The sequence below is a fragment of the Lineus longissimus genome, chromosome 10 (assembly GCF_910592395.1).
Source record: "Lineus longissimus chromosome 10, tnLinLong1.2, whole genome shotgun sequence".
Classification (NCBI taxonomy): Eukaryota; Metazoa; Nemertea; class Pilidiophora; order Heteronemertea; family Lineidae; genus Lineus; species Lineus longissimus.
The window spans coordinates 5532080-5559106 of NC_088317.1; the positions used below are offsets into that span (position 1 = coordinate 5532080).

Below are 27027 nucleotides of genomic sequence, written 5' to 3' on the forward strand. Positions count from 1 at the left end.
ATTTCGCCGAAATTTCAAATCTACGGAAACTACGGACGCCCCTCGAAAAACTACGGATTTTAAAAAAAGGGTTGATTTTTTTCGTCCCGCCACTTTTTTGCGACGAGCCCTGTTCTTCGCAACACTCTGTGTGACACGGTTTATATGCATGTTCTACTGTACGCAGTCTACGTGCATGCTGCAGTACAAAAACCGTGTTTGTCAGTGCGCAAGTATACCTTCCATACAACATGGCGGCTTCCGCGGGCAATGGGAGAAAGCGGCCCGTTTCAAACGAAAACGACAAAGAAGATGGCAATTCGAAGAAGAAAAGTGTACAAGTGTTTCGTCCAATTTATACTGAAAAGTGGCCAGTATTGCTGCCATCAAATTTGGGCCCACAGTATGCACGTTGTAAGGTTTGCGAGTCGGATTTTAAAGTGTCACATGGTGGGCGTGACGACTGTAAGAGGCATGTTTAGGGTACCAGACACGCAGCAATTCTAAAGGCAAAGGAGGGCACTCGCACGTTGGACAATGTTTTCCCAGGGGGACAACTTCCACCTGCTGTAGTTGCTCGAAACAATCTTGCTAAGAAAACTATCAGTGCAGAAACACAGTTCGTTGGGTTCATTGTTGAACATAATCTTGCAATGTCTGTGGCTGACCATGCCACACAATTATCCCCCAAGATGTTCCCTGATTCGGAGATAGCAAAGAACTTTGCAGCTGGGAGAACAAAATGTTCCCACATTGTTGATGTCCTTGCTGCAGAAACTGTTGAGGACATTGTTCAAAAAATGAGACAAGCACCTTATAGCATGGCTACTGATGGCAGTAATGAAGGTGATAAAAAGTACTTTCCCATCATAGTTCGAATAATAGATGGTGGCATGATCAGATCTGTGTTGCTTGGCAACCCCACTTGCAAAGGAGGTGCAACTGGGGAGAACATTTATAAACTTTTGAACAATGAGGTGCGCAAGCATGACCTGCAGTGGGATATGTGTCTGGCATTTGGTTGCGACAATGCTAATGTGATGGTAGGCAGACACAAAGGTGTGATTTCATTTATTCGTAAGGAGCATGAGTCAGTAGAACTAATAGGATGCCCATGTCATCTTATTCATCTGACAGCGGAACATGCTGCACAAGAATTGCCCAAACCCTGTAGTGTGCAGGACTTGCTCTGTGACATCGAACAGCACAAAATATTGAAGCATGTTTCCACGAGGTGGCTGTCCCTTGGCCAGTGTATCAACAGACTGATTGAGCAATGGGTGCCCCTTTGGAGATACTTTTACAAGGAGTGCAATGGCTCTACTGAAGCCAAGTGAGTATACAAAGTGAAATTACTGAGTAATAGTATCATACTTGATTTCAAATTAATCATGCAGTCAGTATCATACCAACTATCAACTACCAACTATGGGCTGTAGTATGCTACTACTGTTTTTTGACATACATTTGAGTCTTAGAACTGACATCATGCTCCGACATGTTCAAGTCTAATATTCCTTATGTTTTCAAAAACCAGGTTGGCCTACCAAGATTTGAAGAAAAACAAATGATACTAAATAAATTTTAAAAAGTCTTTGATATGTTTTCTTCTTCAATCTTTCAGGGACCAGAAAGCCAATGCCCTTGAAAAGCTACAGAGTAGTCAGACACGCTTGTACTGCCTGTTTCTTCAGAGTGTGATACCTGTGTTTGACCAAGCAAATGTTGTGCTGCAGTCGGATAAGCCAATGATACACAAGATTTATGCAGTTCTAAAGGATTTGCTGAAGCAAGTACTGTTGAAGTTTGTGAAGCCAGGTACTCTATTGCAGCATGATATCCTGAAAATTCAGTTTGATCGGTTAGTCCACCAGAAGGCAGATAAAGACCTATTCATAGGTGAGGCAGCTAGGAAGTACATCCGAACTTCCAAAGGCCTTACTCCAGAGAAAGTTGCGGCATTTCACAAGAATGTGAGAAACTACTATATTACTGCTTGTCGGTACATGATTGAGAAGTTCCCTTTCAAAGATGAACTGCTGTTGTATGCAAGGGTAGCTGATGTTAAGCAGAGGGCAGTTGCTACTTACTCTGCTCTAGAGTACATCTTGGATAGATTTCCAGCCATAGAGGAGTCAGTGGGGGGATCAAGAGACACTATCCAGCAGGAGTTCTCCAATTATCAAGTTGAAGATCTCTCTAATGAGCTGTTGTCTTTGGATGGGCTGATACCCAATGGGTTGAAATTGGCAAGATTACAGATGGGAGGACTTCCGGTATGGCTGCCGAGTGAGACAGACGTGTCATCTGTGCTCCGGTAAAAATCATCAAGTACCACATCATTTGAACCAGAAAACAACTCTCAATCAGTCAAAAGCATGACCCACTCTGGTCGCAATGGGAATAGGAATACTTCAAACAACACACCCCCTCCAACACCGAACAAAAAGTCAAGAATGGATGAGGATTCAGAAACAATGGAAGCGGCAAAGGGGGCGGATCGACCGCCATCTTCCAAAGATGGCCAGGCGGACATCAGAGATCATATGTTTGTGAATGACTCCTCCGGCTCTGATTTCGTTGTGAAAGACTTTGGGGATATTGGACGTTGTTTCAAAAAGCTGGACTTATCATTTAAATGCGTTAAGTCGGATATCGCGGGCCTGGCGAAGAGGGTGGGCTCCGTGGAGCACGAACAGAGGATTATGAAGGAGACCTACTTAAAGCTCGAAGCTGAACTGATAGCCCAGGATCTCTGGGTCAGAAAATGGAACATCAGGATCCTTGGAATCGTGGGCACCCTGAACGAGAGTGCCATTGAAACTGAAAAGTTTGTACGACAATTCTTTATTGACATTTTGCAAATAGACAAATCATAGTTGCCATGATGGGATTCCAGGCAGCGCATCGCCTACCCAGTGGGGATGAGAACCGCAGAGCGATTATCATACGTCTCGTGAACCTGGCTCATAAGGACATGATATTTAATGCAGCCAAACGCCTAAAAAAGCACCAAGGTTACAGCATCGTACAAGATCTTCCACGACAGCTGGTCGGGGAAAAGAAACGCCTTCTCGGGATCAAAAAGGATCTTCCGGCCCACAAATGGGCTAACGCTAAACTCAGGTACTCGCGGAAAAGTCCATTTCTTGAGTTATACGTCGGATCGAGGAAAATTGCCTAAAGGCATTTTATGTAAATGATTATACTCCGACTGATTTGAGGATTAAGGATTTTTATGCACTCATCATTATTGTTTCGGTCCGCTGATTAATGGTAAGCATTCGCCAGACTCTTTCGGATCTTATAAGGATTTTTCATCGTTGCATCTATACGTATAGCTTTATTCCGTGACTAAAGGATAAACATGTCTGCTTCGTGAACTCTTGTTGCACCTCTACCATGCAGTCCCAAGTGTGTGTCTATTTTAGATGAACTGTGCATCGATACAGTGGAATAGTTATCTGTCAACACTGGCCTCCGGACCCGGGTTTCCGGAGTCAGGTTTCTTACTTACTACAGTGGCACATTTGAGGTCACACTCACAGAGTTTTCTCATCAATGAACATTTTTTACCGTGAGCCATTCTTAGTAATTGCTCAGTGACTGTTTCGGATGAACATTCTATTATTATGCATGTTGTTTTATACATATATTAACCTTAGTGACGTAGTTTTAGTTTTACAAACAGTTTACCAAAACATTCTTCTAATGAGCGGCTTATTATCATATATGGAACATAGACTATTTTTTGTATCACGTGGCGACCTACATCATGGATCTAGCAACCTAACTCTATATGAGCGCACATTTAGACTCGCTACGTATTTGTAGCTTGAATACAAACGGTCTCGGGATAGTAAAAAGCGTAGAGATATTTTCACATGGTTAAAGAGGAAAGAATATGACATCTGTATGTTACAGGAAACACATTTTACTTCTAAACTTGAGAGCTATATCAGAGCCGAATGGGGTTACCAGGTGTACTTTGCTAGTTACTCCAGCAATAGTAGAGGTGTGGCCATTCTTTTTCGAAATTCCTTCCCTTTTCAAATTAGCAACACATTCATTGACCCTGAAGGGCGATAACTCATTTTAAGTCTGACAGTTCGCGGTGAAGCCTTTAACCTTATGAGCGTCTATGGCCCTAACCAAGATTGCCCAAGCTTTTTTAAATCCGTTCAATCTAAACTAGAAACCCTTCATTCAGGCAGCTTAATAATTGGTGGCGATTTCAATGTTGTCCAAGACTATGAACTAGATACTCTCAACATAAGCGGAAAAAACAATGTCAAGCCTCATGAAGCTGTAGCTGAAATGCAGAACGACCTGGACTTATTTGACCCCTGGCGTGCTACTAACCCATCTTCCAGGATATATACTTGGCACTCAAGGCGGAAGCACAGTCGTATAGATTACTTTCTAGTTTCCTCTGATCTAACAGATGTTATCAAGCATTGTGAAATTAAGGCTGGTTATAGAAGTGACCATAGTGTTATAGAACTAGGGCTGTTTCTGCCCAATGATGAAAAGGGCCGTGGTCTATGGAAATTTAATAACTCCCTTCTGAGGGATAAACAATTTGTTCGGGAAGTAAAACAATGTATAAGTGACACTATTGCACAATACTCAGCTGTACCCTACCCATCGGACATTCCGTTATCTGAGCTCCCCTTAAAAATTGAGGATTCACTTTTCTTTGAAACGTTGAAGCTCCAAATTCGAGGCAAAACTATTGCATACTCATCAGCGAAAAAGAAGGAACTGGACAAGAAAGAAAACGATATCAATAAGACAATTGGACAATGTTTTGCTCATCTTTCGGATAATCCTGACGAAATCAATTATCAGTGCCTTCAGGATGTTCAAAATGACTTAAAACTACTCAGAGAACCGATGGTGGAAGGCACTATGTTGCGCGCAAAGGCAAGATGGAATCTACATGGCGAACGGAATTCAAAATATTTCTGTAATCTAGAAAAACGACATTATCGGGAAAAAACAATGAATCTTCTCATTGACTCGAATGGTGCGGAAATAGTTGGTAATGAAAACATTTTACTCGAGCAACGGAACTTTTATGCTGACCTATATAGGGCCCGTTCTGTAACTTCGAAACCAGAGTATGATAGTATATTCTTTCCAAAGGAGAGTGACTTTTTAATCAAACTGAACAATGACGAAAAGGAAAATATATTCTAAAATACCTTGGTACCGTAAAGTCAACTTTTAAATGGAAAATGCATAAGCCTCGTTCTGAGAGCGGAGTGTTTTGGACACGCAACCAAGATGCTCTACCAAAGTTCCCTCGGGTTGCACTAAAATGTGGAACCATGCACACGTCACGTCAATGGAATTTCAGCTCACTTCAGAAGTTTGAGGCTCTCAAAACACTGCTTCAAACACAAATCAGTCAAGGAAGCATCAACCACCCTAAGTTTTTTAATGAGCACTACACATATTTGCCGAGAAAAACGCTCCAAATAGCCCATTTGCGCGGATTTTAGCATCACTTGAGCGAGCCGATGCGGACTTCCTATGCGCGCTGTACAAAATGTACATGTCTCATTTTCTGTAACGTTGCCGTAACATAATGTAAACAATGGCGCCACCGGCGCTCCGGCCGGGCCGGCGATGGATGGAATTTGCCAAATTCGCACATATTCAAGTTATTTTCGTGGCCTATCTTTTTAAGTTTGAGGTATTTTAGAATAGAAATTGAACCCTCGGCTTCGGACCTTGGTTGAGTTACCAAGACACTCTCGGGTGGAGCTAAAATTTTGTCCAAACCCTCGCCTGTCGGCTCGGGTTTGGACTGTATTTTAGCTCCACCCTCGAGTGTCTTGGTAACTCAACCAAGGTCCTCCGCCTCGGGTTCAATTCCTTAAGCATAACATACACTGTACATTTCGTCGAGTAATTGCACGCTGACCCACTTTTGCCTTGTTATCTGTAGCCGCAAAAGGAATTGACTATACCCTGAACCGTTTTGAACAACAAGGTCGCCATCTATCATTTTATATTGTAACAATATTATGTACTTGCATGCCCTCTTATTCTGTAGAACTTCATGTAACAGTTGTGTTTTTGGTGAATAAAATTATCAATTACAAAAAAAGATTACAGATGGCTTTGAGGAAAAGAGGTACAAGCTATTGCCAGAGGTGATGGCATGCATCCTTGTTATTCCCCACAGCAATGCAGACTGTGAAAGGGTGTTCAGCTCAGTCCGAAAAAACAAGACTGATTTCAGAAAGTCTATGCTGCCCCCAATGCTTCAATCCCTGCTTCAGGTGAAGCAGAATTCAATTGGGCCCTGCCACAGTAGGCTACTTAGTGATGACCTCTGGAAAAAGGCAAAGTCTGCAACTTACCAAGGACTAAAAAAGCAGTGAGCAATGTATTGTATGTCTTCAAAGACATTGTGAAATTAAGATGTGATGTAGGTATAAGGCTATTGAAGCTGTGTGATTTGAATTTGTAAGGAACCTTCTCTACTTAGTCTCTTGCAAAAGCAATCGTTACTGTCGAAACTTGTGCAATCAATTGTTTACTGTATTTTAGTCAAGAAATTTATGTCCATAGTGTTTTAAGAAGTGCATTACCTGGGAGGGTGTATGCTGGAGTAGTGTTCATATTTTTTTACTTTGAAAGTTGATTAGTTTCCAGAGGGAAGCCAATCAATTTAATTTAGCTGTGTCATAATACTAAATAGTAATTATTTTATTTTCATCTTATAAACCATCTTTCAGGTTTTCAATATTATTTGTGGTTTGCTCTTTGGTCATTTGCCCTCATGCAAAGTGGAGAATGCAGAATCGCCCCCCCCCTGGCTTCGTCGACAGTGCACTGTGCACAGAAAAAGGGTGTTTTAACCAAACTTGAGGACTACTGAAGGACACCCTGAAATGACTGAAAAATCTGGAATTTTGTTAGAATACTACTGAAGGAGAAAATCTGGGGTTGGCAGCTCTGCTAATAATGTGAATATTAAACCGCGACAAGGAAAATTCACCATCGACGGTATTGATTTCTCACTTATCGACGAGGTCCGTATGCCAGAGGTTTGTAAAGCGAGGATGTTGACCACCATTGTTGTTCCTCCTTTCACTGAAGTCGTCGAACCGGCATACTTGATGCATGAGGGCGGTGCCCCTATTGGTTCATATGAGGGAGTTTTGGAACCAGAACCCTTATCTAGCGGTATGGTAGCCAGAGTTGTTGCGACAGCACAAGACGTGCTCATTCCTGTTAGAATCATGAATCCTGACGATGAACCATTAGAGATCCCATGGGGAACGGAACTTGGAGAATTTCATAGGATTCCTCCTTTTGGATCGGAGAACGTTGGCCGCACCTATGAGTTGATGGAGGAATACGAGCCAGAACCTGACGAACCCAATAAACAGCATTGGCATGAGGATGGACTTCCAGCTGTTGATTTGACCAAGAGTGTGTTTACTGCGAGGACTCACCGATTTAATTGAGCATGACATTGACACTGGGGATGCAGCATCCATAAAACAACCAGCTCGCCGTATACCATTTCATTTGAGAGACGAACTTCAGGAGCAAGTCCAAGATATGTACGCGGATGGAGTTGTAGAGGACTGTTATGGCCCATGGTCTTCTCCTGTGGTACTGGTTAAAAAGAAAACAGGAGGATTTCGCTTTTGTGTGGATTATCGTAAATTAAATGCTGTAACTCGTAAAGATGCGCATAATTTACCCCGAATTGATTGAAACAGAATGTACTTATCAGCTGATTCACTCATTAGCATATTGATGTAAACAGAGACTGGTTCTTTGTCTCACTTGTATATTGCAGTACACCTTTGCTATGTACATTTCATGATTTTCTACTTGAAGGCAGTAACATCATGGCTTCCTCAAGACTCCATCACTTTTTATACCACTCATAATAAAAGCCGATTTATCCAGTAAATATAACTTCATCTTCAATCTCTACAAGATAGAACGATACACGAAGTTGACATGTGTCACTGGGGTTCGCTCAGGTGTGAATGATTCACAGCTGGATAGAGGTAAGAATCAGGTTTCTGGAGGTGAGTATCATCGGTCTGCCCCGCGCAATGCAAATGTCGCGCACAGTGGTTGTCAACAGGAGAATGTTAGGCCTGAAGCCGACGTTAACCCTTTGCCTAAGGATACTGCTAGCGCCATGAATAGGAGCCATGACCCCACTCAAGCTGTACCTGACGGGATCACACCTACTGTTTCTAATCCCAAGCCAAAACCACCGGATGTCCCGCCCAATATGTCAACATTGAACCCAACAGCCGCGCAAGTCCCAGCCCAGGAATGGAAGCGATTATGCTCCAGCTGAATTATTCCCAAACGAACCAGGAAAGGCTTACGCAGCTGATAATAGAACAACAGCAAAGACAATTGCTGCCCCAGTCTGATATCCCCAAATTCTCCGGGGATTCCTTGGAATACAAAGCTTTCACACGGGCCTTTGATAGCCGAGTCGCCAGCCGAACGTCTTTAGATAATGAGAAAATCCACTATCTGGAGCAGTACATGACAGGTAAGGCTAAAGACATCGTAAAAGGTTGTATGCACCTTGAGTCCTCTCTTGGATACGCCCAAGCGGGGAAGTTGCTAGATAAACGGTACGGGGATGAATACAAGATCGCTAACGCCTATGTCCAGAAGGCACTGGGTTGGCCACATATTAAAGCAGATGATGTTGAAGGCTTGGATAGGTTTGCCGTCTTCCTAATAGGATGTAAGAATGCCATGGAGGAGATGAACTATTTACATGAAATTGAACACCCAAAGAACATGGCCAAGATAGTAGATCGGTTACCGAACTATATGCAGGATAGATGGGCCAGAAAGGCGCACGATGTAATGGAGGCAAATAAAGGGGAAGTCAAGTTCCACGTTCTAGTAAACTTCATAGATAACGAATCACGTGTCGCTGCCAACCCAGTATTTGGCAGACAAGCCCTAAAGGCAGGACGGGAAACCCAAGCAAGAACACAGGCTCAACCAGAGAAGCGAGCAGGACAAAACCCAAGTAGGTCAAACTTTTGGGTAAAAAATAACACTGATGCCACGTCGCCAAGCAAGACCACTTCAGGGACCTCGTCGTTTAACAAAACGGCTTCTTGGGCAAATGCCTTTCAGAGTCCTTGTATGTTTTGTACTGGGGAGCAACACACACTGGAGGCGTGCAGGAAACTTAGGGGCAAACTACATGGCGACAAAATAACATGGTATGTGAACAACGTCATCCCACACCGCTACACTTTATTCCCAAGGAGAGCACTGACCAGGGAAAAGAGAAACCGGGACCGACAGAGACAGCCAAGACACCGAAGGCAAGCGGCTACTTTGTCGCAGAAAATGACAAACCAACATGCGCGATGGCCATCCTCCCGGTAAGTATCAAAGTCAAAGGTCGGGACAAAACTACTTACACTTGAGCCTTTTTAGATAGTGGTAGTTCTGCCACATTTATCACGGAGGACTTGCTGAAGAAACTTGGTACAACTGGAAAGGCCACCACTCTGAGACTCTCCACCTTGAACGAAACGGAGAACGTTAGATGTCAGCTGGTCACGGGATTGGAAATTTGTGACCTGGATGGAGAACACACAATAGGCCTGCCTCCTGTTTATACCCAGCCTGCTATACCTATCGCTGATGGAGAAGTCACAACCCAAGAGGACATTGACCGTTGACCTTACCTACATGGTATTACTATACCTATGATTGATGCAGGAGTCGGGATTCTGATTGGCAACAACATTCCCAAAGCGATGGAACCGTGGGAAGTTGTAAATAGTCAAGGAGATGGACCCTATGCAGTAAGGACAGTACCAGGATGGGCCGTTAACGGCCCAGTCAAATCCTTCGCTGAACATGACGGCCACCCCAGGATCCCCGTCCATACAGCCATAACCAACAGCCAATTGGATCAACAGCTACAAAACCAGTACAACCATGACTTCAGTGAGACGACTTCAGAAAAACTGGAGTAATCCCAGGAGGACCGTGCATTTCTGAAGATAATGGAAGCCTCGACTGTCTTTGAGGATGGACACTACCAGATGAACCTCCCCTTCAGGGACCAAGTTGTCACTATGCCCAACAACAGGGCCCAGGCAGAGCAGAGAGCGATACACCTAAAAAGGAAGCTATGCAATTACACGCGTCTACTTTCCGACTACAAGACATTCATGAATGAGCTATTGCATAAGGGTAATGCAGAAGAGGTCAAGGACGAAGATCTGGAGGGCAGCAGCGGTCGAGTCTGGTATATCCCTCACCATGGGATATATCACCCAAAAAAACCTAACAAGTTGAGGGTGGTGTTTGACTGTGCGGCCAGGTTTTCAGGAACTTCACTCAATGATAAGCTCTTACAGGGGCCGGATCTAACAAACAGTTTGGTGGGGGTGCTTCTACGATTTAGGCAGGAAAGGACCGCCCTAGCAGCTGACATTGAAAAAATGTTTTACCAGGTTAAGGTTACCCCCATACAAAGGGATTATTTGCGCTACTTCTGGTGGCCAGATGGAAATTTGGACCAGGAGCCAAAGGTCTACAGAATGGCGGTACATCTCTTTGGCGCGACATCGTCCCCCAGCTGCGCCAACTTTGCCCTATGGAGGACAGCTGAGGACAACACAGACTTCCCAGAAGGTATCAGGAGATCCCATCGCAAAAGTTTTTATGTTGACGACTATCTGCAGTCCCCGGCGGATGAAACAAGCACTAAGGACAAGACAAAAGGTGACGTCAAGCAGGCCATGGATCTTTGCGCCAAAGGCGGATTTCGTCTAACTGCATGGAGCAGTAACAGTAGGGAGGTTTTGGAATCTATACCTGAAGAGCTAAGAGCCAAGGATCTCAAGGGAATCAATCTTGATCAAGATATGCTACCAGCGGAGAGGGTTTTGGGAGTCGAGTGGACGATAGAAAGTGACACATTTGGATTTAATATCCAAATAAGAGAAAAGCCACCCACCACAAGGGGAATTCTATCTATCACAAGCTCTATCAACGACCCACTTGGATTTGCTGCACCCTTTATCCTACTGGGAAAGATGCTACTTCAAAGGCTGTGTAAGCTCAATTTAGGATGGGATGACGAGATTCCTGAAAGAGACCGAAAGGAGTGGGAAGAATGGCTGGCTGATCTTCCACAGTTGGCAGAATTTCAAGTTGAAAGATGTATTAAGCCAGAGGATTTTGGGCCGATCAAAGATGCCAAAATTCACCACTTTTCAGATGCCAGTGAAAGTGGATACGGGACAGCCTCGTATATTCGTCTCGTTGATGACAAGGGCAAGATTCATTGCGCCTTCCTCATGGGCAAAGCGAGAGTAGCCCCTCTCAAACAGAACACCATTCCACGACTTGAACTGACAGCAGCCACAGTTTCAGCACGTGTAGACAGCCTACTAAAAGAGGAACTTGATCTATCAACAACTGACAGTATATTCTGGACAGATAGCATGTCTGTTATAAAGTACATTAGGAACACCACATCAAGATTCCAAACCTTTGTAGCAAACCGGATTGCAATGATACACTGGAGGTCCGAACCACATCAGTGGAGATATGTTGACACAAATTCAAACCCCGCAGATGACGCCTCCAGAGGACTGCCAGCGAAATGGGCCAGCATCCGTAGGTCCACAGATGGATAAAGGGGCCGGATTTTTCCTATGGGGCCCAGAAGAAACATGGCCAGAGACTCCAGATATATCAAAACTCGTCCCTGAGGAAGATCTGGAAATCAAGAAGGAAAGGGTGACTGCCACCAAGACAGTAGTCCAAATTCCCATTTCCTGTGGAAATGTGATTTTATTAGTTCATACTCTACCCAGGTCAGACTTTTGCATATGTACTCATATCGGATCTACCCGAGGAATTATTTAACTAATTACATTAGAAAAATAACCAGCCAGTTCACAAGGCTACGTCCAGGTGGCGCCCCTGTACAGCCCATCAACCGTGCAAGCCGCCATATTGCCAGTACTTTTTCCTCGGCGCCTTGTACCACAAGCTCCGAGTTTCTGCTGCTGTTTACGTCGAATTCTCCGTGACAGTATCGAGATGGATCCTTCCCCGGACGTCCGTTTGGAGCTGTCGATCTCAGGAAGCGGGTGAGACCACTCCTTTACTCATCTTTCCCTGATTTCGCCACTTTAGAACGCTTTTTCTCCGCCGTTCGCCCAAAAATTTTTCGCTCCAGGCTCCGGTCACGTGACCGAGAATAAATATAAATTTTCTTATCGTTCACTTCTTTTGTGTGGCCTTTCAAGATGCTGGCTCTGCCGCTCTTGTTAGCGTCTTTCTTATCATTATTGGGCTTTCCAGCCCCCTTATTGGGCCTGTTACCCTTCTGGGTATTCAGGTGCCCGGGTGCCGGTGTATCGGGGATTGTTAGTCCCCGTCCCGGTTCGTCCCCGGCTCGCCAGTCCGCCCTGTCCGACTCTGCGACTGCGGTTTCGTCCGCTGCCGGGACGCAGCCTTCAGCTTACTACTGGATCACTACTCCAACTTTGGTCGACTAAAGCTTGGAGTACCTTGGCTACTTCTCATCAGGTCAAGGCTCAAAGAGATGGCTTTGAAAAGGAAAAAGCTTCATGATAAATGCAGTGTGGAGGAACCCGATGACAACAAGAGAAAAAAAATTGTGGACAAAGAAATGCCAAGCTTAAAGGGATGCCTGCCGGACCGCCCACCATTAGAGACCATGGAGAAAGCAGAGAGAGAAATTATCAAGTTTGAACAACAGTGCTATTTCAAGGATGAAATCAAGGCCCTGGAGAAAGGTGACCCAGTTGCCAATTCTAGATCAATCAGGAAGCTAGACCCAGTTTTGCAGAATGGGATTGTTTGTGTGGGAGGCCGCCTGGAAAGGTCTGCACTGCAGTACTATGCCAAACACCAGATGATATTACACCATGACTCTCGCAGCGCTGGTCGTTTAATTCATGACATACATAGGAATGTAGGCCACCTCAGTCGAAACTCCGTCAAGGCAAGGCTGAGAGAACGCTACTAGATCCCAGGGGCCATAGCGCTCATTAGAAAACTCACAGCAGCATGCGTCATTTGCCGTAGATACCAATCAAAAGTCGGGAATCAGAAGATGGCCGACCTACCGACGGAGCGTCTGAATCCGGATGAGCCAGTCTTCAATCGCACTGGGATGGACTTCTTCGGGCCGTTCGAAGTCGGAAGGAGCCTTGTGAAGCATTACGGCGTGATCTTCACATGCCTAGCAGTACGTGCCGTCCACCTGGAGATGGCCCATTCATTAGATACAGATAGCTGCACCAATGCGATGAGAAGGTTTCTTGCTAGAAGGGGAGAGATTATTTACCCAGATCAGTTAATGGAACCAATCTGAAGGGAGCTGAACGAGAGTTGAGGGACCAGATTGAAGGATGGAACAAAAGCCGAATTGAGGCCTACCTCCATCAAAGAAAGATTAAATGGGATTTCAATCCCCCAGCCGCTTCTCATTTCGGAGGCGTTTGGGAGCGACAAATCAGAACGGTCAGGAAGATCCTGTACGGACTCATGAAAGAGCAGACACTGGGTGAGGTCACAACCAGTTTTACACCTGGTGTTGGGTGTTAGTGTTTGTATCACACCTAATCTGTACCCCTTAACACCGAGTGTTAGTTCACACCAAGGACTGAAGTGTTCCGTGTTGGTGTTAGGTGTCAGGTGTTTGGTGTATAGTAGTGGCGGACATTTTGTTTCCCACTTCAACAGCCTTTTGGAGCCGATTCCACATTTTACCCCACTGTGCATGCCTGAAAGGGGCTCCCAAGACACGGATCAAAGAGAAAGGTTGGTACTTATTAGTAACTGTCATCTTTTAAGCTGGAATTAATTCAAAAATGGGCCAAAATCAACTCATCATGACAGGGAATTCTCTCTACACAGGGCTATGTGTACACCATGTACTAGAGCACATAAGACCTATTCAGAGCCTGCGAAACTGAACACTTTTGATGAATCTAATTAAATGAAATCAGGGCCTAATGGTAGATTTCACTCAGCCTGGATGGCACATAGTGACCAGACATAGAGTAGGATTCCAGGAAACATTACGAAGATTCAAAGAACCCATGTTAGCTGTCCTTGCTTTCCTTCCCTGGCATTGCTTTCAACTGAGGATTTACAAGCTTGGTAAAACAGCCCTTCAAAACAGCAACAGAGTTTTTTACCATGGGTTCTGCATAAGTGATAATAGATGCCGGCGCTGGGGTCTGACTTTAGGGAAAAATCAGAGCCGAGCCAAGAGCCCTTAGACTCGGGCCTTGCTGGTAAAGCCTGTCACTGAGTTATGCATCTACATACATAGGTTTTCTTTGTTCAGCATTAGGTCCAGGTCCCATGTTCTGCTCAATTTTCAGCCCCATTTTTTTGTCTTGGCTATGATTATTGGGGTAGGGCGTTTCCCCCAGTGCCACTTGCATTCAAATTCAGCTGTCAAATTATTTAATCCATTATCTCCACTTTCAGAAAAATGGCAGCGAGAAGAATCACCTGGACAGCGAACAAAATAATAGAAGTACTTCAGCACATTATTGACAAAAGAAACACTTATCTCAGATTGAAAAAACAGGGAAAAGCGGCAGAGTTCTATGCACTGATAGGAGCTGAAGTTGAACATGAAGCATCTTCCATAGAGAATTTGATGAAGAACCTTGGCAGGGATTATAGGGATGTGATTAAGAAACAGGCAACTTCAGGGGAAGGGACTGATGATTTTAACCCAGAAAGAAAGCTGCGAAATTCAGTTGAACTCTTTGCCAAATATGAAGAATATTATCAGTTATATAACCCAGTTGGTGGGAGTGTTAGGCCTCTTATGGTTGTAACACCTGGTGAGATATCAACATTTCCTGGAGATGCTACTCAGGTTGGATCTGGCTCTAAGAAGAGCACAAAGTCAAAGACCCCATCTTCAGGATCACTTGCATCCCTCCATGCCCCAAGTTTCCCTAGTAGCAGCACTAGTGCCAGGAGTATCTCACCAGTAGCTAATAGCAGTACCAGGAGTGTTTCACCAACCCCAAGCGTTTCTAGTCTTTTCATGGATGTTGATGAATTTCCATCATTCTCTAATTCAGTTCCACCCACTGAGAATCCAGAATTGCCCACAGCCAAGAAAACAAAGAAAAATGATGACAAGCTCAGTGAGATGGCTCAAAATGACAGTCAAAAAGAGTATCTCAATTTGCTGAGAGACCAGAATGCAGTTCTACACACAATTGCTGAAGAACTGACTATGATGCGAATTGCATTCTTCACTGTCAATAAGCTCAGGATTTCTGAGGCTAGCAATGATCAATCTGAACCTCAGTAGTTAGCATAGCACCCTGTTACCATTGTCATCAACTAGGTTAGGCCATGGAGGTATAAATAAGAACTTATTTTATACCTCCATGGTTAGGCTGTGGGTTCAATAAGAGTCCAATTGTTTCAGGTCAGTTTTCTGTTCATTTATTTTAAAAAAATCAACTTTAAAAAATTGCCACACACAAGTTTCTGGGCAGTGTTAAGTGTTTCACAAATTGACAAGTAATTTTTTTGAAAGTTGTCAAACGACAAGCAATTTTTCAAGCAGGTTTTGCTTACTGATGTTATTTTTAAGATCATTGGAACTACAGGATAATTTTAATCAGTTTTAATTCTCAACACCAAAGGTGCAATAAGTGACAAACATCAAACGATGTAAAATTTTGGCTTTAAATATATTTTTTGCACATTTTGTTTAAACTACGAGTCCAGTTTGTTCATTAAAACAGCTTAAGTCCTTTCGGCCAAGGACTCTTAAAGGAAATTGGTGAAGCGATTGTGCAGAACGCAAATACCAATCATGCACTGAGACGGAAAAAGCGGTCCATACTTTGCTGGAAACCTGTTTTCTTTAAGTTGACTGATTCGCCATTTCAATTCAGTTGCCCCTATGGACCTTTCTACTATCTGCCTCAGTCTGGTGCACTGCAAGTTGAACTGCAATTGTTCCTGTGGCAGATTATTCCCCACAAAAGTACAAACAACCCTGGGATGAACGTTTCGATATGCTGGATCTCCTAGAATTGCAACGTCTTCTGGCAAGGTGTCCAGGTATGCCATGAATTGCCGAGACCATTCGATTGCAGTCTTGTCATGAGTAGACCCTGGTATTCCACTCACCACATGTCTAACACATCCATGTTTGTCCACAACGAGCTGGACATTCAAAGAGTCACATGATTTACCATGCCTCCCACAAAAGTACGCATCTCCAGCTCTATCTGGACGCTGGATTTTAACGATTTCACCATCGAGAAACATGATGACGCGAAGAACACGACCATCCACAGTCCTAAGTTGCTGGGCCAAGTCATCAAATTCCTGATCCTGGGGCAAAGATATGTGGTTTGGAGATGAAGAGTATAGGAACCTAGCCACTTCATGCGTGTAGGCAATGACGGTGCTCTTGGCAAGTCCTACAGAAAATCCTATTTGCCGATAAAAGCCTCCAGATGCCATCATGTGTAGGAATGTCTCAATTCTCTTTAAAGAAGATACAGGACATGCCCTTGGTCTGCCCTCACCCTGCCTCCATGCATGAAACTCGGTAGCAAGGAGCTGAATCTGTTGCTCAGCGAGCCTAACATGCTGTTCTATGGGTTCTTCAGTTTCTGCAGGCATTCTTCTTAACTTTGGTCCTCTCTGCACAGGGAGATTTTGCTGAAATTCTGCTTGAAATGCAGGGAAATGAAACATTTTGCAGAATTAACAGAAGACAAGACAGTTGGTGTAAAGTGTTGTGACCTCCAATCTTGCTTGATCCCTAGGGGTTAGTGTTAACTCAAAAGGAAAATGAATAGAGATTTTCTGATCCTAAACACCAAGCTGGGTTTGAGGTGTAACACCTTTGCCAATTTTAACACCTAACACCAACACCTGACACCTAATCCCAAAGATCACACCCAGATCAAGTGTGATCCAGAGATCACACAAAGCAGGTCACAACTGGTGTTATCTCTGGTGTTAGGTGTTAAAATCAGGTGTTAGTGTGATTCTAACACGGATTGTGACCTCACCCAATGAGGATGAACGATGAGGGACTAGCAACATTCTTCTGCGAAGTCGAAGCGATCGTAAACAGCCGGCCGATCACAACGATTTCAGAGGATGTCAATGATCCGGTGGCCCTCACGCCAAACCAACTCCTCACCAACCGACCAACTGGAGGGATGTTACCACCAGGCACCTTCGATGCCAAGGACAGTTATGCGCGTCGCCGATGGCGTCAGATCCAGTACCTGGCGGATTTATTCTGGAAGAGGTGGATTGCAGAATATCTACCATCCCTGCAGGAAAGACAGAAATGGCTAGATCCAAAGCGGAATGTCGCCGAAGGGGACATCTGCCTCGTCAGTGACAACTCAGCCCCCCGGAATTCCTGGTCACTTGGCAGGGTAGAGAGAGTCGTTACCGACAAGAAAGGGTTAGTGCGAGTGGCAGAAGTTAAGACCAGAGGAACCGTCCTAACTTGCCCAATCCATAAGCTATGCACGCTTCTGGAAGAATCAGAGTAAGCAATAGCCTGACCCCGTATGACCAGGCCACTGTTTGTGTACATTTGACATTGACCTGCTGCGCAGCCGATGCTATCATTTTCAGTTGTGACCTGGTTGGGTGCATGGTTATTTCTAACTGGCAAATTGCTATTTTAAGAACTACATTCATGAGAATGAGTATGTTTAGATTTTGTTTATTATCTCGCATGACACAGTCAGCTCACCTCACTCTTGGTATCCTTAGGGGTTTTGTTTGTGAGGTTACTATAGATATTGCATTGATAGTTTTGAAGTCTTTTAGGCCTACGTTTTTAGCTATACTTGACGCTCAAGTGTTTATGGAGCAAAGGCACATTGACTCTTTTAGTTCGAAATGCACTTTATAGTCTAGGCCAACGATTTGGATTATATTCCGTTTTATTTCGACATTGATATAGTGGATTATTACCAGTATGTAATTGTGGGTCTCTACAATTAAGGGGCCAGAATGTTAGAGCCAGACAGCAGATTTCCTTATTTGGTTATTTGACCACATTGTTCTTATCTTCATCTTCTGATTTTTGAGCATGCTCAGTAAGGAGGAGGCGTGTGCCCTAGATATCTGCCACCATGAAGAACCTCACATGAATTAACTCCAACATTTTTCGGGATTAACTACTTGAGAAATCACCGCCGATCCCGATATTGTTTTGTAAGTACTTCTATAGAGAATGCTGTTTCTTTTAATGATATACTTGTTTAGATCCAACTTCAACTTCAGCAGTTTAATGAGTCTTTAATGCAGGCCTATTTTGTCTGAATGAAGCCAATGTACAATGGACAAGTATGCCTTGCTGTCCCATTTAGCTGCTATTGTCTCAGAGTTCAACTTGAGTTCGATTCAGGTTAGCTACTGATAATTGTTTGTAAACATTGGATGCAGCATCTTGCTGCCCTCTTTTATTGTATGATAAACTTGTGGATGGAACTTCGGTTTATTAGATCTTATGATAGTTTTAGAGATTGCCATATATGTAGTTATTAGTTGTGCTTATGCCTTTTATATCTTTGTATTTTGCAGTCAATCGTTATCCTTTTCGCATAGAAATAAACGCATTGAAAACTATTTGGGACTTGCATACACTCAATGACATTGATTACGGCGGTAATAGGATCTGAAACCTATACAAGGTATTTGTATACTTAAGGACAGAACCTGATCGCCATTGATATGTTCATACTAGTATTTGACTTGACACCAGCCAATAAGCACTTACTAATTATCGTGATCATTATTCATTGATAATTTTGGTGAAATGACCACTTCGACAGAACACTATTTACATATAGTTACCAATTACCAATTATCATTAATTGGTGAATAAACTGAAGAGTTTCTCGTGGGTACCCTTCATAAAGTTTCCTGCAGGAATTCTGCAAGAACTGCCCGGTCTGCCAGCTCTCCGTTCCACAAACAGTCCGGCCACCACTTCGACCCATCATCGCCAGCGGATTCCTCAACCGAGTGCAAGTCGATCTTATTGACATGCGGCATGACCCTGACGGTGATTTCAAATGGATTGGCCACTTCATGAACCACTTTTCAAAGTACCATGTCGTGTTTCCTCTCGTCAACAAGACTGCCCAAGAAGTTGCCGAAATGCTCCAAGAACGTGTCCTATCCTATCTAGGTGTCCCCAAGATCTTCCACAGCGATAACGGCCGAGAATTCGTGAATGAGCTCCTGCACTCCCTGTTCGAGCAGTGGGGCGGCGATGTACTTTTCGTGAGAGGACGTCTCCGACATTCACAAAGCCAAGGCCTTATTGAGAATGGCGATAAGACGCTCGAGAAGAGGATTGCAGCAATGAAGGCCGAGAAGCAGATTGCAGGCAACACACCATGGGCAACCTGGTTACCGAGAATCCAGTATGGGCTGAATGTTACAGTACAAGAGGCAATCAAACAGACCCCATACGCCGTTGTATTCGGACAGCAGCCACAGTCATCGTTCATCCCAGGAGCGAACGTGAAGATAGTGGACGAAGAAGACATCAATGAATACGTGGTGGAGAGCAAGTCCGACGAAAGAGACGAAGAAGAGCCAGTATTGCCAGAGTCCGTGACCAAGCCGACACCAGTAGTGACCATTTCCGTGCCAGCTCCAAGAAAACATGCTGCCAGTTCCAAGCCAATTCCTGCTCCGAGAAAGATCATTCCGTGCCAGCAAACTACGATTCCAACCAGTGACGACAGTGACCTTATGCCAATGCCACGCCCAAGAAGCGAACTAGTCGACGACATACATACAAGCATCCGTGCCGAAGCAATGAAGAACTACCAAGACAACGCCGAGAAGATGAAGGAGAAGTTTCAGAAGAGGAAAAGGATTCGGGTTGCAGAATTCGAGGTCGGAGATCACGTCACCGTCGAAGTCCCCAAGTTAGACAGAGCCAGCAGCAATACACGCCGCCTACCCGCCATCATCACCAAGATTACGGGAGAGTCCGATAAGCGTCATCACCTCTGCACGGAGTATGGCAATATTGGATCATATCGTGGAAGTGACATAATGCCATAGTTGTCCGTGATTGTTCTGAAGTTAGACGTCACCGTGTCACTGAGAACAGCTGCCAGAGCAGCGTATCCCAGGAAGATGGCCAAAGTGAAATGCAACTGCAGAGGAAAATGCGATACACAAAGATGTGTCTACTTTCGGGAGAATGAAGAGTGTACCAGTCACTGCCACCCAAGCCGATCTTGCAAGCGAGCCAAGCCAAGTCAATCTCAACAAAGCGATGCCAACCAACACCCGATGTTGTACGTAGGCGAACACAACTGGTTAACGGACCACCACAGGGAAGAAGCAAATCGTCTTGTTAAGAAGATCAAACCAACTATGTCGGGCCTTGAATCTACAGTACTTCAACTTCACGCACATGTCAAAACAACAGAACCGTCCGGAAAATTCGTTCAATTCGTACATGCTGGTAACAACCATTGGATTACGGTTTCAAATGCAATCGGCCACAAGGACAACGTTGTTGCGATCTAGGATTCGTTACACCGGGGCAAGATATCGTCAAAAATGCGGCAAACCGTAGCAAAATTTGTAAAATCAGATCAAGAAAAAATGTTGTTCGAACTCGCCAACGTTCAGCAGCAAGAAAACGGCAAGGACTGTAGGCCATTTGCCATCGCGTACGCAATTTCGATCGCCTATGGGGAGGACCCAGTATCGCTAACGTATGAAGATGTCAGAAAAGATACCGCCGACGGCATAAAGAGAGGCTTCTTCAATCGATTCGTTTCGGAATGCAGTTTCCGAACGGCCACTCTCCGAACGCACGAGGAGCCGCTTCACTGCAAGTGTCGCGGTATTGACGACGGGTCAAAAATGATCGAATGCGAAAGGTGCCTAACGTGGTCGCATTACGCTTGTTACGGACTGAAGGGGAAATCGAAAACGGAAAATTGGAAGTGTGTCGTTTGTAAAGGAGTGTGGTGAATTATGAACTTTGAACTATGAACTACGACTGAATCCCCTACTCATCATCATCATCATCATCATCATCATCATCATCATCATCACTATGTTCATAATAAAATGAACTTTTAGAATCAGGTTTAAGCTCTCAACCACTGCGCATTTTGAATTTGAATCGCATAAGGCTCCTGAAAATGTTATTTTCAAAAACGGTGAAATACCCGGTTCTGAGAGCCCCTAAGTTCCATGATAATATTGTGCGACTGTAAGTTTAAATATCATATACATTGTATTGTATTGTGTAATCATATATATCAATATATAATATGTAAATATTATTGGGATGTTATTATAAATAAAATAATTATAAAACGTATAATAAAATCTTTGTTATGTATATCTTTATTCATTAAGTAAATCTGGATGCAAGATTACAACCAAATGTACTTGATCAATCAAAAGCATTGCTATCAGGTTGGATGTCCGTCAGCAAGCTGTGGGGGGATAACCTGAAATATAAAACAGTCGACATTATTATCATTCATAATGAGAAGAAAACATAAAACCTTACATGTAGGTCTAAGTGTCTCCCTTCTCAAACGAATTCCTCTTGCATGTCTTTCAAGTCCAAGGTGCAGGGCCTGGTACTTCATGACAATACAACTGAGGAACCAAATACCATGAGACAGTCAACTTTGGCCGGGATTGAATTAATTTACTTTCAGCATCCCATAGACAGTCACATGACAGTAATGTGACTGTTGGTGTAGAAGAAGAAAAAGATACATGTATATTTCAAGACTGTGTCCCTTATTTACCAGCCAACCCACGTTATGCATTATTCGTAACCTATGCTAGGCCATATTTTTGTCTCATCTTCTTTGCTAAATTTGATTGTTAAACTTAGTCCAGTGTGTTTATTGATTCGTGCCACATGTCCCAAGCCTTTTTCCTAATTTCATAATCAGCAATTAGTTTGGGATCAAAACTGAAAACAACTATTTTTCAGGTTCACATAACATGGAAGCGACTGCAACTAATGATGAACTGGCACCAAGCAGAGAATGTATTTTACATATTGGAAGGGGGAACGAGCCAACAGAAAGTAAAAAGGCCCGATAAGATGTTAACTCGTTCAACCAAAGGAACTGGGCAGCTGTACTTGATGCAGCGCACAATCGTCGGACCAAACGTAATTTCGAGGAATCGATTTATCATGGTGTGGTTATCAATTTGCCAGAACAGCCCTGTGAAAGTGATGGGTTTCACCTCAGATGCTACCAGAAGTTCACTGCAGTCAAAGGATCAACCGGTGTTGGTAAAGAGACAACTGGTCAGAATGTGCATCTGTGCTCCACAGGCACAAGAGAAGGTCATGTGCAACCGTCTTCATCTGGTATATTTCCTGAAGAATGCTTGTTTTGTAGACTAAAGCGAAAAAAGAAAAAGGACGTTGTTGAAGTGTTAGGGTCTTGTGAAACATTAGAAGCCGCTGATAACATTCAAGAGGCTGCTAAAAAACTCAAGGACGATCATAATTTAGCTAAGATTTTAGGTGTCAACTTGGTGGCAAAGGAAGCCAAATACCACCATTCATGCAAAAGTGCATACTTGCTGAAAGCAAACAGAGTATCTGCCAATACTGATCAGGAAATTGCAACAGATGAACTGAAAACATCAGGAAGTGCGATCAAGAGCTTGCACGCATATGTTGATAAGTCTATCACAGTTGATAAACGTCCAGAACTGTTGACATCAATTTATGAACAATATTTGGACTTTTGTTCGTCTATGGATGAAACACCTATGGTAAAGACCAGTTTGATGCGCAATTTAACTAATAGTTTTGGGGCGAGAATCAGGGTACAAGTTCCCCTAGGTAAGAAAATGGGAAATATAATTTACAACGCCAACATTGCTGAGGATGCAATCCGTGTAGCCTATGACTACTCAGTGTCCGAAGAACGAATTATCACAAAAGCAGCAATGCTGTTAAGAAGTCGGTTGCTTAAGACCCCCAAGAAAGATCTGCCTCTCAATCCAACCCTGAACGATCTAAGGAAAGGCGATGCATCCCCTCCTGAGCTTGTCACCAATTTCTTCAGGATCCTATACAGCGGAAAAGTCAGTCCAGGTCCATGTGGAAAGAAGGTGGAACACCGGGTTGACTCGTCTAGCCAGGATGCCCTATTTGTGGTGCAAAAAGGGAGGGGAATGCCTGCAAAACATGTAGCCCTTTGAATGGTAATAAAGTCAGTTACTGGAAGTAAGAAATTAGTGACAGTTCTCAACAGATTTGGTTATTGCCTAAACTACTCTGCTTTGGAGGAGCTCAAGACTGCAACAGCAGAGGCCCTTCTAGATAGAAAGCAATCTTGCCCGGAGGATACAGTGGTTGGTCTTCCAATGGCATTTGATAACTTTGATGAGATGACTCAAACGTTATCGGGGGCGGACACATTGCATGATACAATGGGTATATTGTACCAGAACGTTCAAGCGACACAAATCATTGATGGTGGTGAAATCCCCCCTCTGATAAACAAGACAGTTGAAACACCTTCCAGAAGGGCTCCAAAGAAAACAACGAAGAGGAGGACCTTGACTGTCCCTGAAACACCTCTGACTCCATATCGCGGAATTCCAAAGATGACCGTCTTCAACTACAAACTAATCGATGTCTACAGCCTTACTGACGTAAGCACAGGTGCAAAACAGATGGACTTCCTTTGGATGATCAAACATGCCCTGAGTAACGACGATATCCCAATGTCGGTAGGTTTCAATGCAAACCTCACCAGCGAGAGTTTGCCAAAACAAGAGGTGTGCTATATGCCTAATCTAAAAGCACCAATCACAAGTTTATCTGTGGTTCAGAACACCCTTATAACCACCCAGAGATGCGCAGAAGAATGCATTCAAAGGTATGGAGTGGTTACATATGACCTTGCAGCTGCCAAACCTGCAATGCAGATCCAAGTTACTGAAGCACCAAGATTCAACAATATCTTTGTCATGTTGGGTGCATTCCATATTGAAATGGCTTTCTTCAAAGCAATTGGAAAGTTAATTGCTGAATCGGGTGGGCCTAGTATGATGACAGAAACAGAGGTTCTTGCCACAGGGTCACTCAATGGATTTATAAGCGGTAAACACTTCAACATGTGCAAAAGGCTGCATCCTCTCCTTGCCCTTGCCTTCGAGAAACTTCACTTCCAAGTCTTTCTTCAAACCTACGAACAGAAGGACCAACTGGAGAATTTACTGAATGACTTACAAGTTCTCAGGCAAGATGAACTACCCAGCATTACCACGAATGACCTGTTTCTGAGTTGTGCTACTGCATATTCAGAATACTCGAACCTCACACGATCAGGAGCACATGGCGCAACTGCACAACTTTGGTTCATGTACATCGATTACATCCGCCTGTACCACCAGCTTGAAAGAAGCATACGAACTAACAACATCAATCTCTTCGTATACACCTTGACACCAATCATTGGCTTGTTTTTTGCAACAAACCACGTGAACTACTCACGCTGGCTGTCGAAATTCCAACCAGACTTACTTAATATGGATGACACACATCCTGGACTTAAGAGACATCCTAGATCAAGGGGCCTTCACTGTTCGCCGCACAAACCACCCATTCAGCCGTTGTCCTGTTGACCTAACATTGGAACAAACAATCAATGCAGACGCAGCGTCTAGACTAACAGGGATCACGTCCATCACGAATAACTACAGTGCTCGACTGCGATGGATGGTGACCAAATCAACACGAGCATCTTTCATAAACCTCCTTGAAGAAATGGAAGGACTGGTCAAACAGGAGGATACAAAAGCAGAACTACGGCCAAGCCGCATAGAACGTGACAACAACGACTTGAAGAAAATTGTCAAACACATTGAAGACACATGCAATCCTTTCAAAGATGAAAGTGAAACATCTGATCTACTCATCAACATCAGCACAGGAAAATCCACAAGTAACGAAATCAAGAAAAGCCTCCTTAGTGTCCCAGACACAGGGAAAACTCGCCATAAGCAATTCATAGAAGCATGCTCTAATGATGCAAGCAGGTGTATAGGAGTATAAGGAAGACTAAATTGATGACCTTTGCCAATGGAGGCACCAAAAACAAAAAAACTCCAGATCAAAGGATTGCTCGCCTGGTATGTACACGTGATCTGATGGGTCGTCTTGTTGTCCTTGCTACAAAGAAGAATCTTGACCTAGAGTACGTTTTTCAGTTTCCCTTAACACCAGTGCCTCTGTCTATGGGTAATCCTGACGAAACCATGACCAAGACGAGCAAAAGTAAACTGTTGGATGTACTCGAAGGAAAAGCTGCGACAAGTGGAAGACAGGACAGGCCAGATTCAGTTGATGCATTCATTATTGATGGACCATTTCTGCTACATGTGCTTCCGCCCAATCTGCCCCCAACGTATGGAGGTTTGGCAAGAACCATTCTAATCCAGGCTATGATGTCTTCTGCCACCAGCATTCATTTGGTCTTTGACGACTACCCTAAGCCGTCACTAAAGGATGCTGAGAGAGATAGGAGGGGGGTTATTGAAAGGACTTACAGAATCACAGGGCCGGAGCAAAGGCGCATCCCAAAGGACATGGCAGATGCACTTAAATCACGATCTTTCAAAAAACAGCTTCCAATGTTTCTTGCAGATGAGTGGCAAGATCCCTCCTACTGACACATACTTGGTAGTCGCCACCTATATCTTGATGTCCCTGGTGAGTGCTTCCACTTCTATGTAGCAGATGGTGTCATGGCAAGAGAAGTGGAAGAAACATTGAAGACGAATCACCAGGAAGCAAACACAAAGATGGTGATCCATGCTAAGGCAGCAGATAAGGAGCAGGGAAACCTTGTCATCCGAGCATCAGACACAGACATTGCTGTTATTCTGCTGTTTCACTCTGCAAACCTACATGTTACATCGTGGATGGATACCGGCACAGCTTCTAAAAACAACAGGCGGTACATTAACATAACTGCAATATCTATCAAACTTGGGCCGCAGATTTGCTCAGCCCTTCCTGGATTTCATGCATTTACAGGGTGTGATTACACCTCCAGCTTTACACGGAAGGGTAAACTGAGACCATTTGAGAAGTTGATAAAAATGCAGGATGTCCAGAAAGCATTTATCGAGCTTGCTCACGATGAAAAACCAAGTGTGACTACACAAGTCACCTTGCAGCACTACACAGCCAGCATATGTGGTGCCAAGGATGGAACAAACCTCAATGATCACAGGTATCTGAAGTTTGAGAAGGGTTACGGGCCAAAGATGAGAGGTAAAAATCCCCTTGCCAACCTAAAAGGCATTGACGCAAGTGCGATTCCTGCGTGTGAATCGGAGATAAACATGCACATCAACCGTGTTGCTTTTGTAGCCCGAATTTGGGCACAGGCTTACCAACTAGATTTGAGGCAGGAACCTGACGAGCACAATGGCTGGAAACTGGAAGAAGGCTCATATGTACCTGTTTGGTTCGAAGGCGAAATGCTGCCAGCAAGCCTTGTTCCAGAGGAGGAAGAAATACTAGAGGAAGAGGACCAAGATGAACCAATGGAAATTGTGTCATCGGATGAGGAAGATGAATATGGAGATACTACTGATGAAGATGAACAACCAGAGTAATTTACATTAGATAGGGTATGCAATATTGATGGAATTGCTAATGCAGTGCCAAGATAGGCTACACGGTGCATAACCTCAGCTCAACCTTAGGCACAGAATGGTATCCCTACGATTTGATTTTCAATTCATTAGGACGGGCCTCTGATATCTATATTTTTCTAAACAGGTAAAAGATGTTGTGATAAATCATGGTCATCACCGCAGTTAAGAATCATAACTATTCATAAGCTTTAATAATGATAATACACTGTGCACAGATTAGATTAAATAAAACGTGAAGGGTTTATTATATCGAGTGTATATAATATTGTTTGACATTTTTTTCAT

At 43.8% G+C, this 27027-nt stretch overlaps 3 protein-coding genes across 3 annotated transcripts in view; 1 reads left to right on the forward strand and 2 right to left on the reverse strand.

Annotated features, from left to right (window-relative positions):
• The first annotated feature begins 10022 nt into the window (after positions 1-10022).
• On the forward strand, positions 10023-11666 carry LOC135495058 (uncharacterized). Its single transcript, XM_064783468.1, has one exon. The coding sequence runs from the start codon at positions 10023-10025 to the stop codon at positions 11664-11666; it is 1644 nt and encodes a 547-aa protein (XP_064639538.1).
• Positions 11667-15749: 4083 nt separating this feature from the next.
• On the reverse strand, positions 15750-16577 carry LOC135494960 (uncharacterized). Its single transcript, XM_064783329.1, has one exon. It carries the CDS (start codon positions 16525-16527, stop codon positions 15820-15822), a length of 708 nt encoding a protein of 235 aa, XP_064639399.1. The 5' UTR covers positions 16528-16577; the 3' UTR covers positions 15750-15819.
• Positions 16578-22422: 5845 nt separating this feature from the next.
• The window catches only part of LOC135494502 (alpha-1,2-mannosyltransferase ALG9-like), a 133967-nt gene continuing 129362 nt past the window's right edge, over positions 22423-27027 (reverse strand). Inside the window, exon 16 of the transcript XR_010448392.1 lies at positions 22423-22455. The gene's annotated coding sequence lies outside the window, so the exon portion shown is untranslated. The remainder of the gene's footprint in view (positions 22456-27027) is intronic.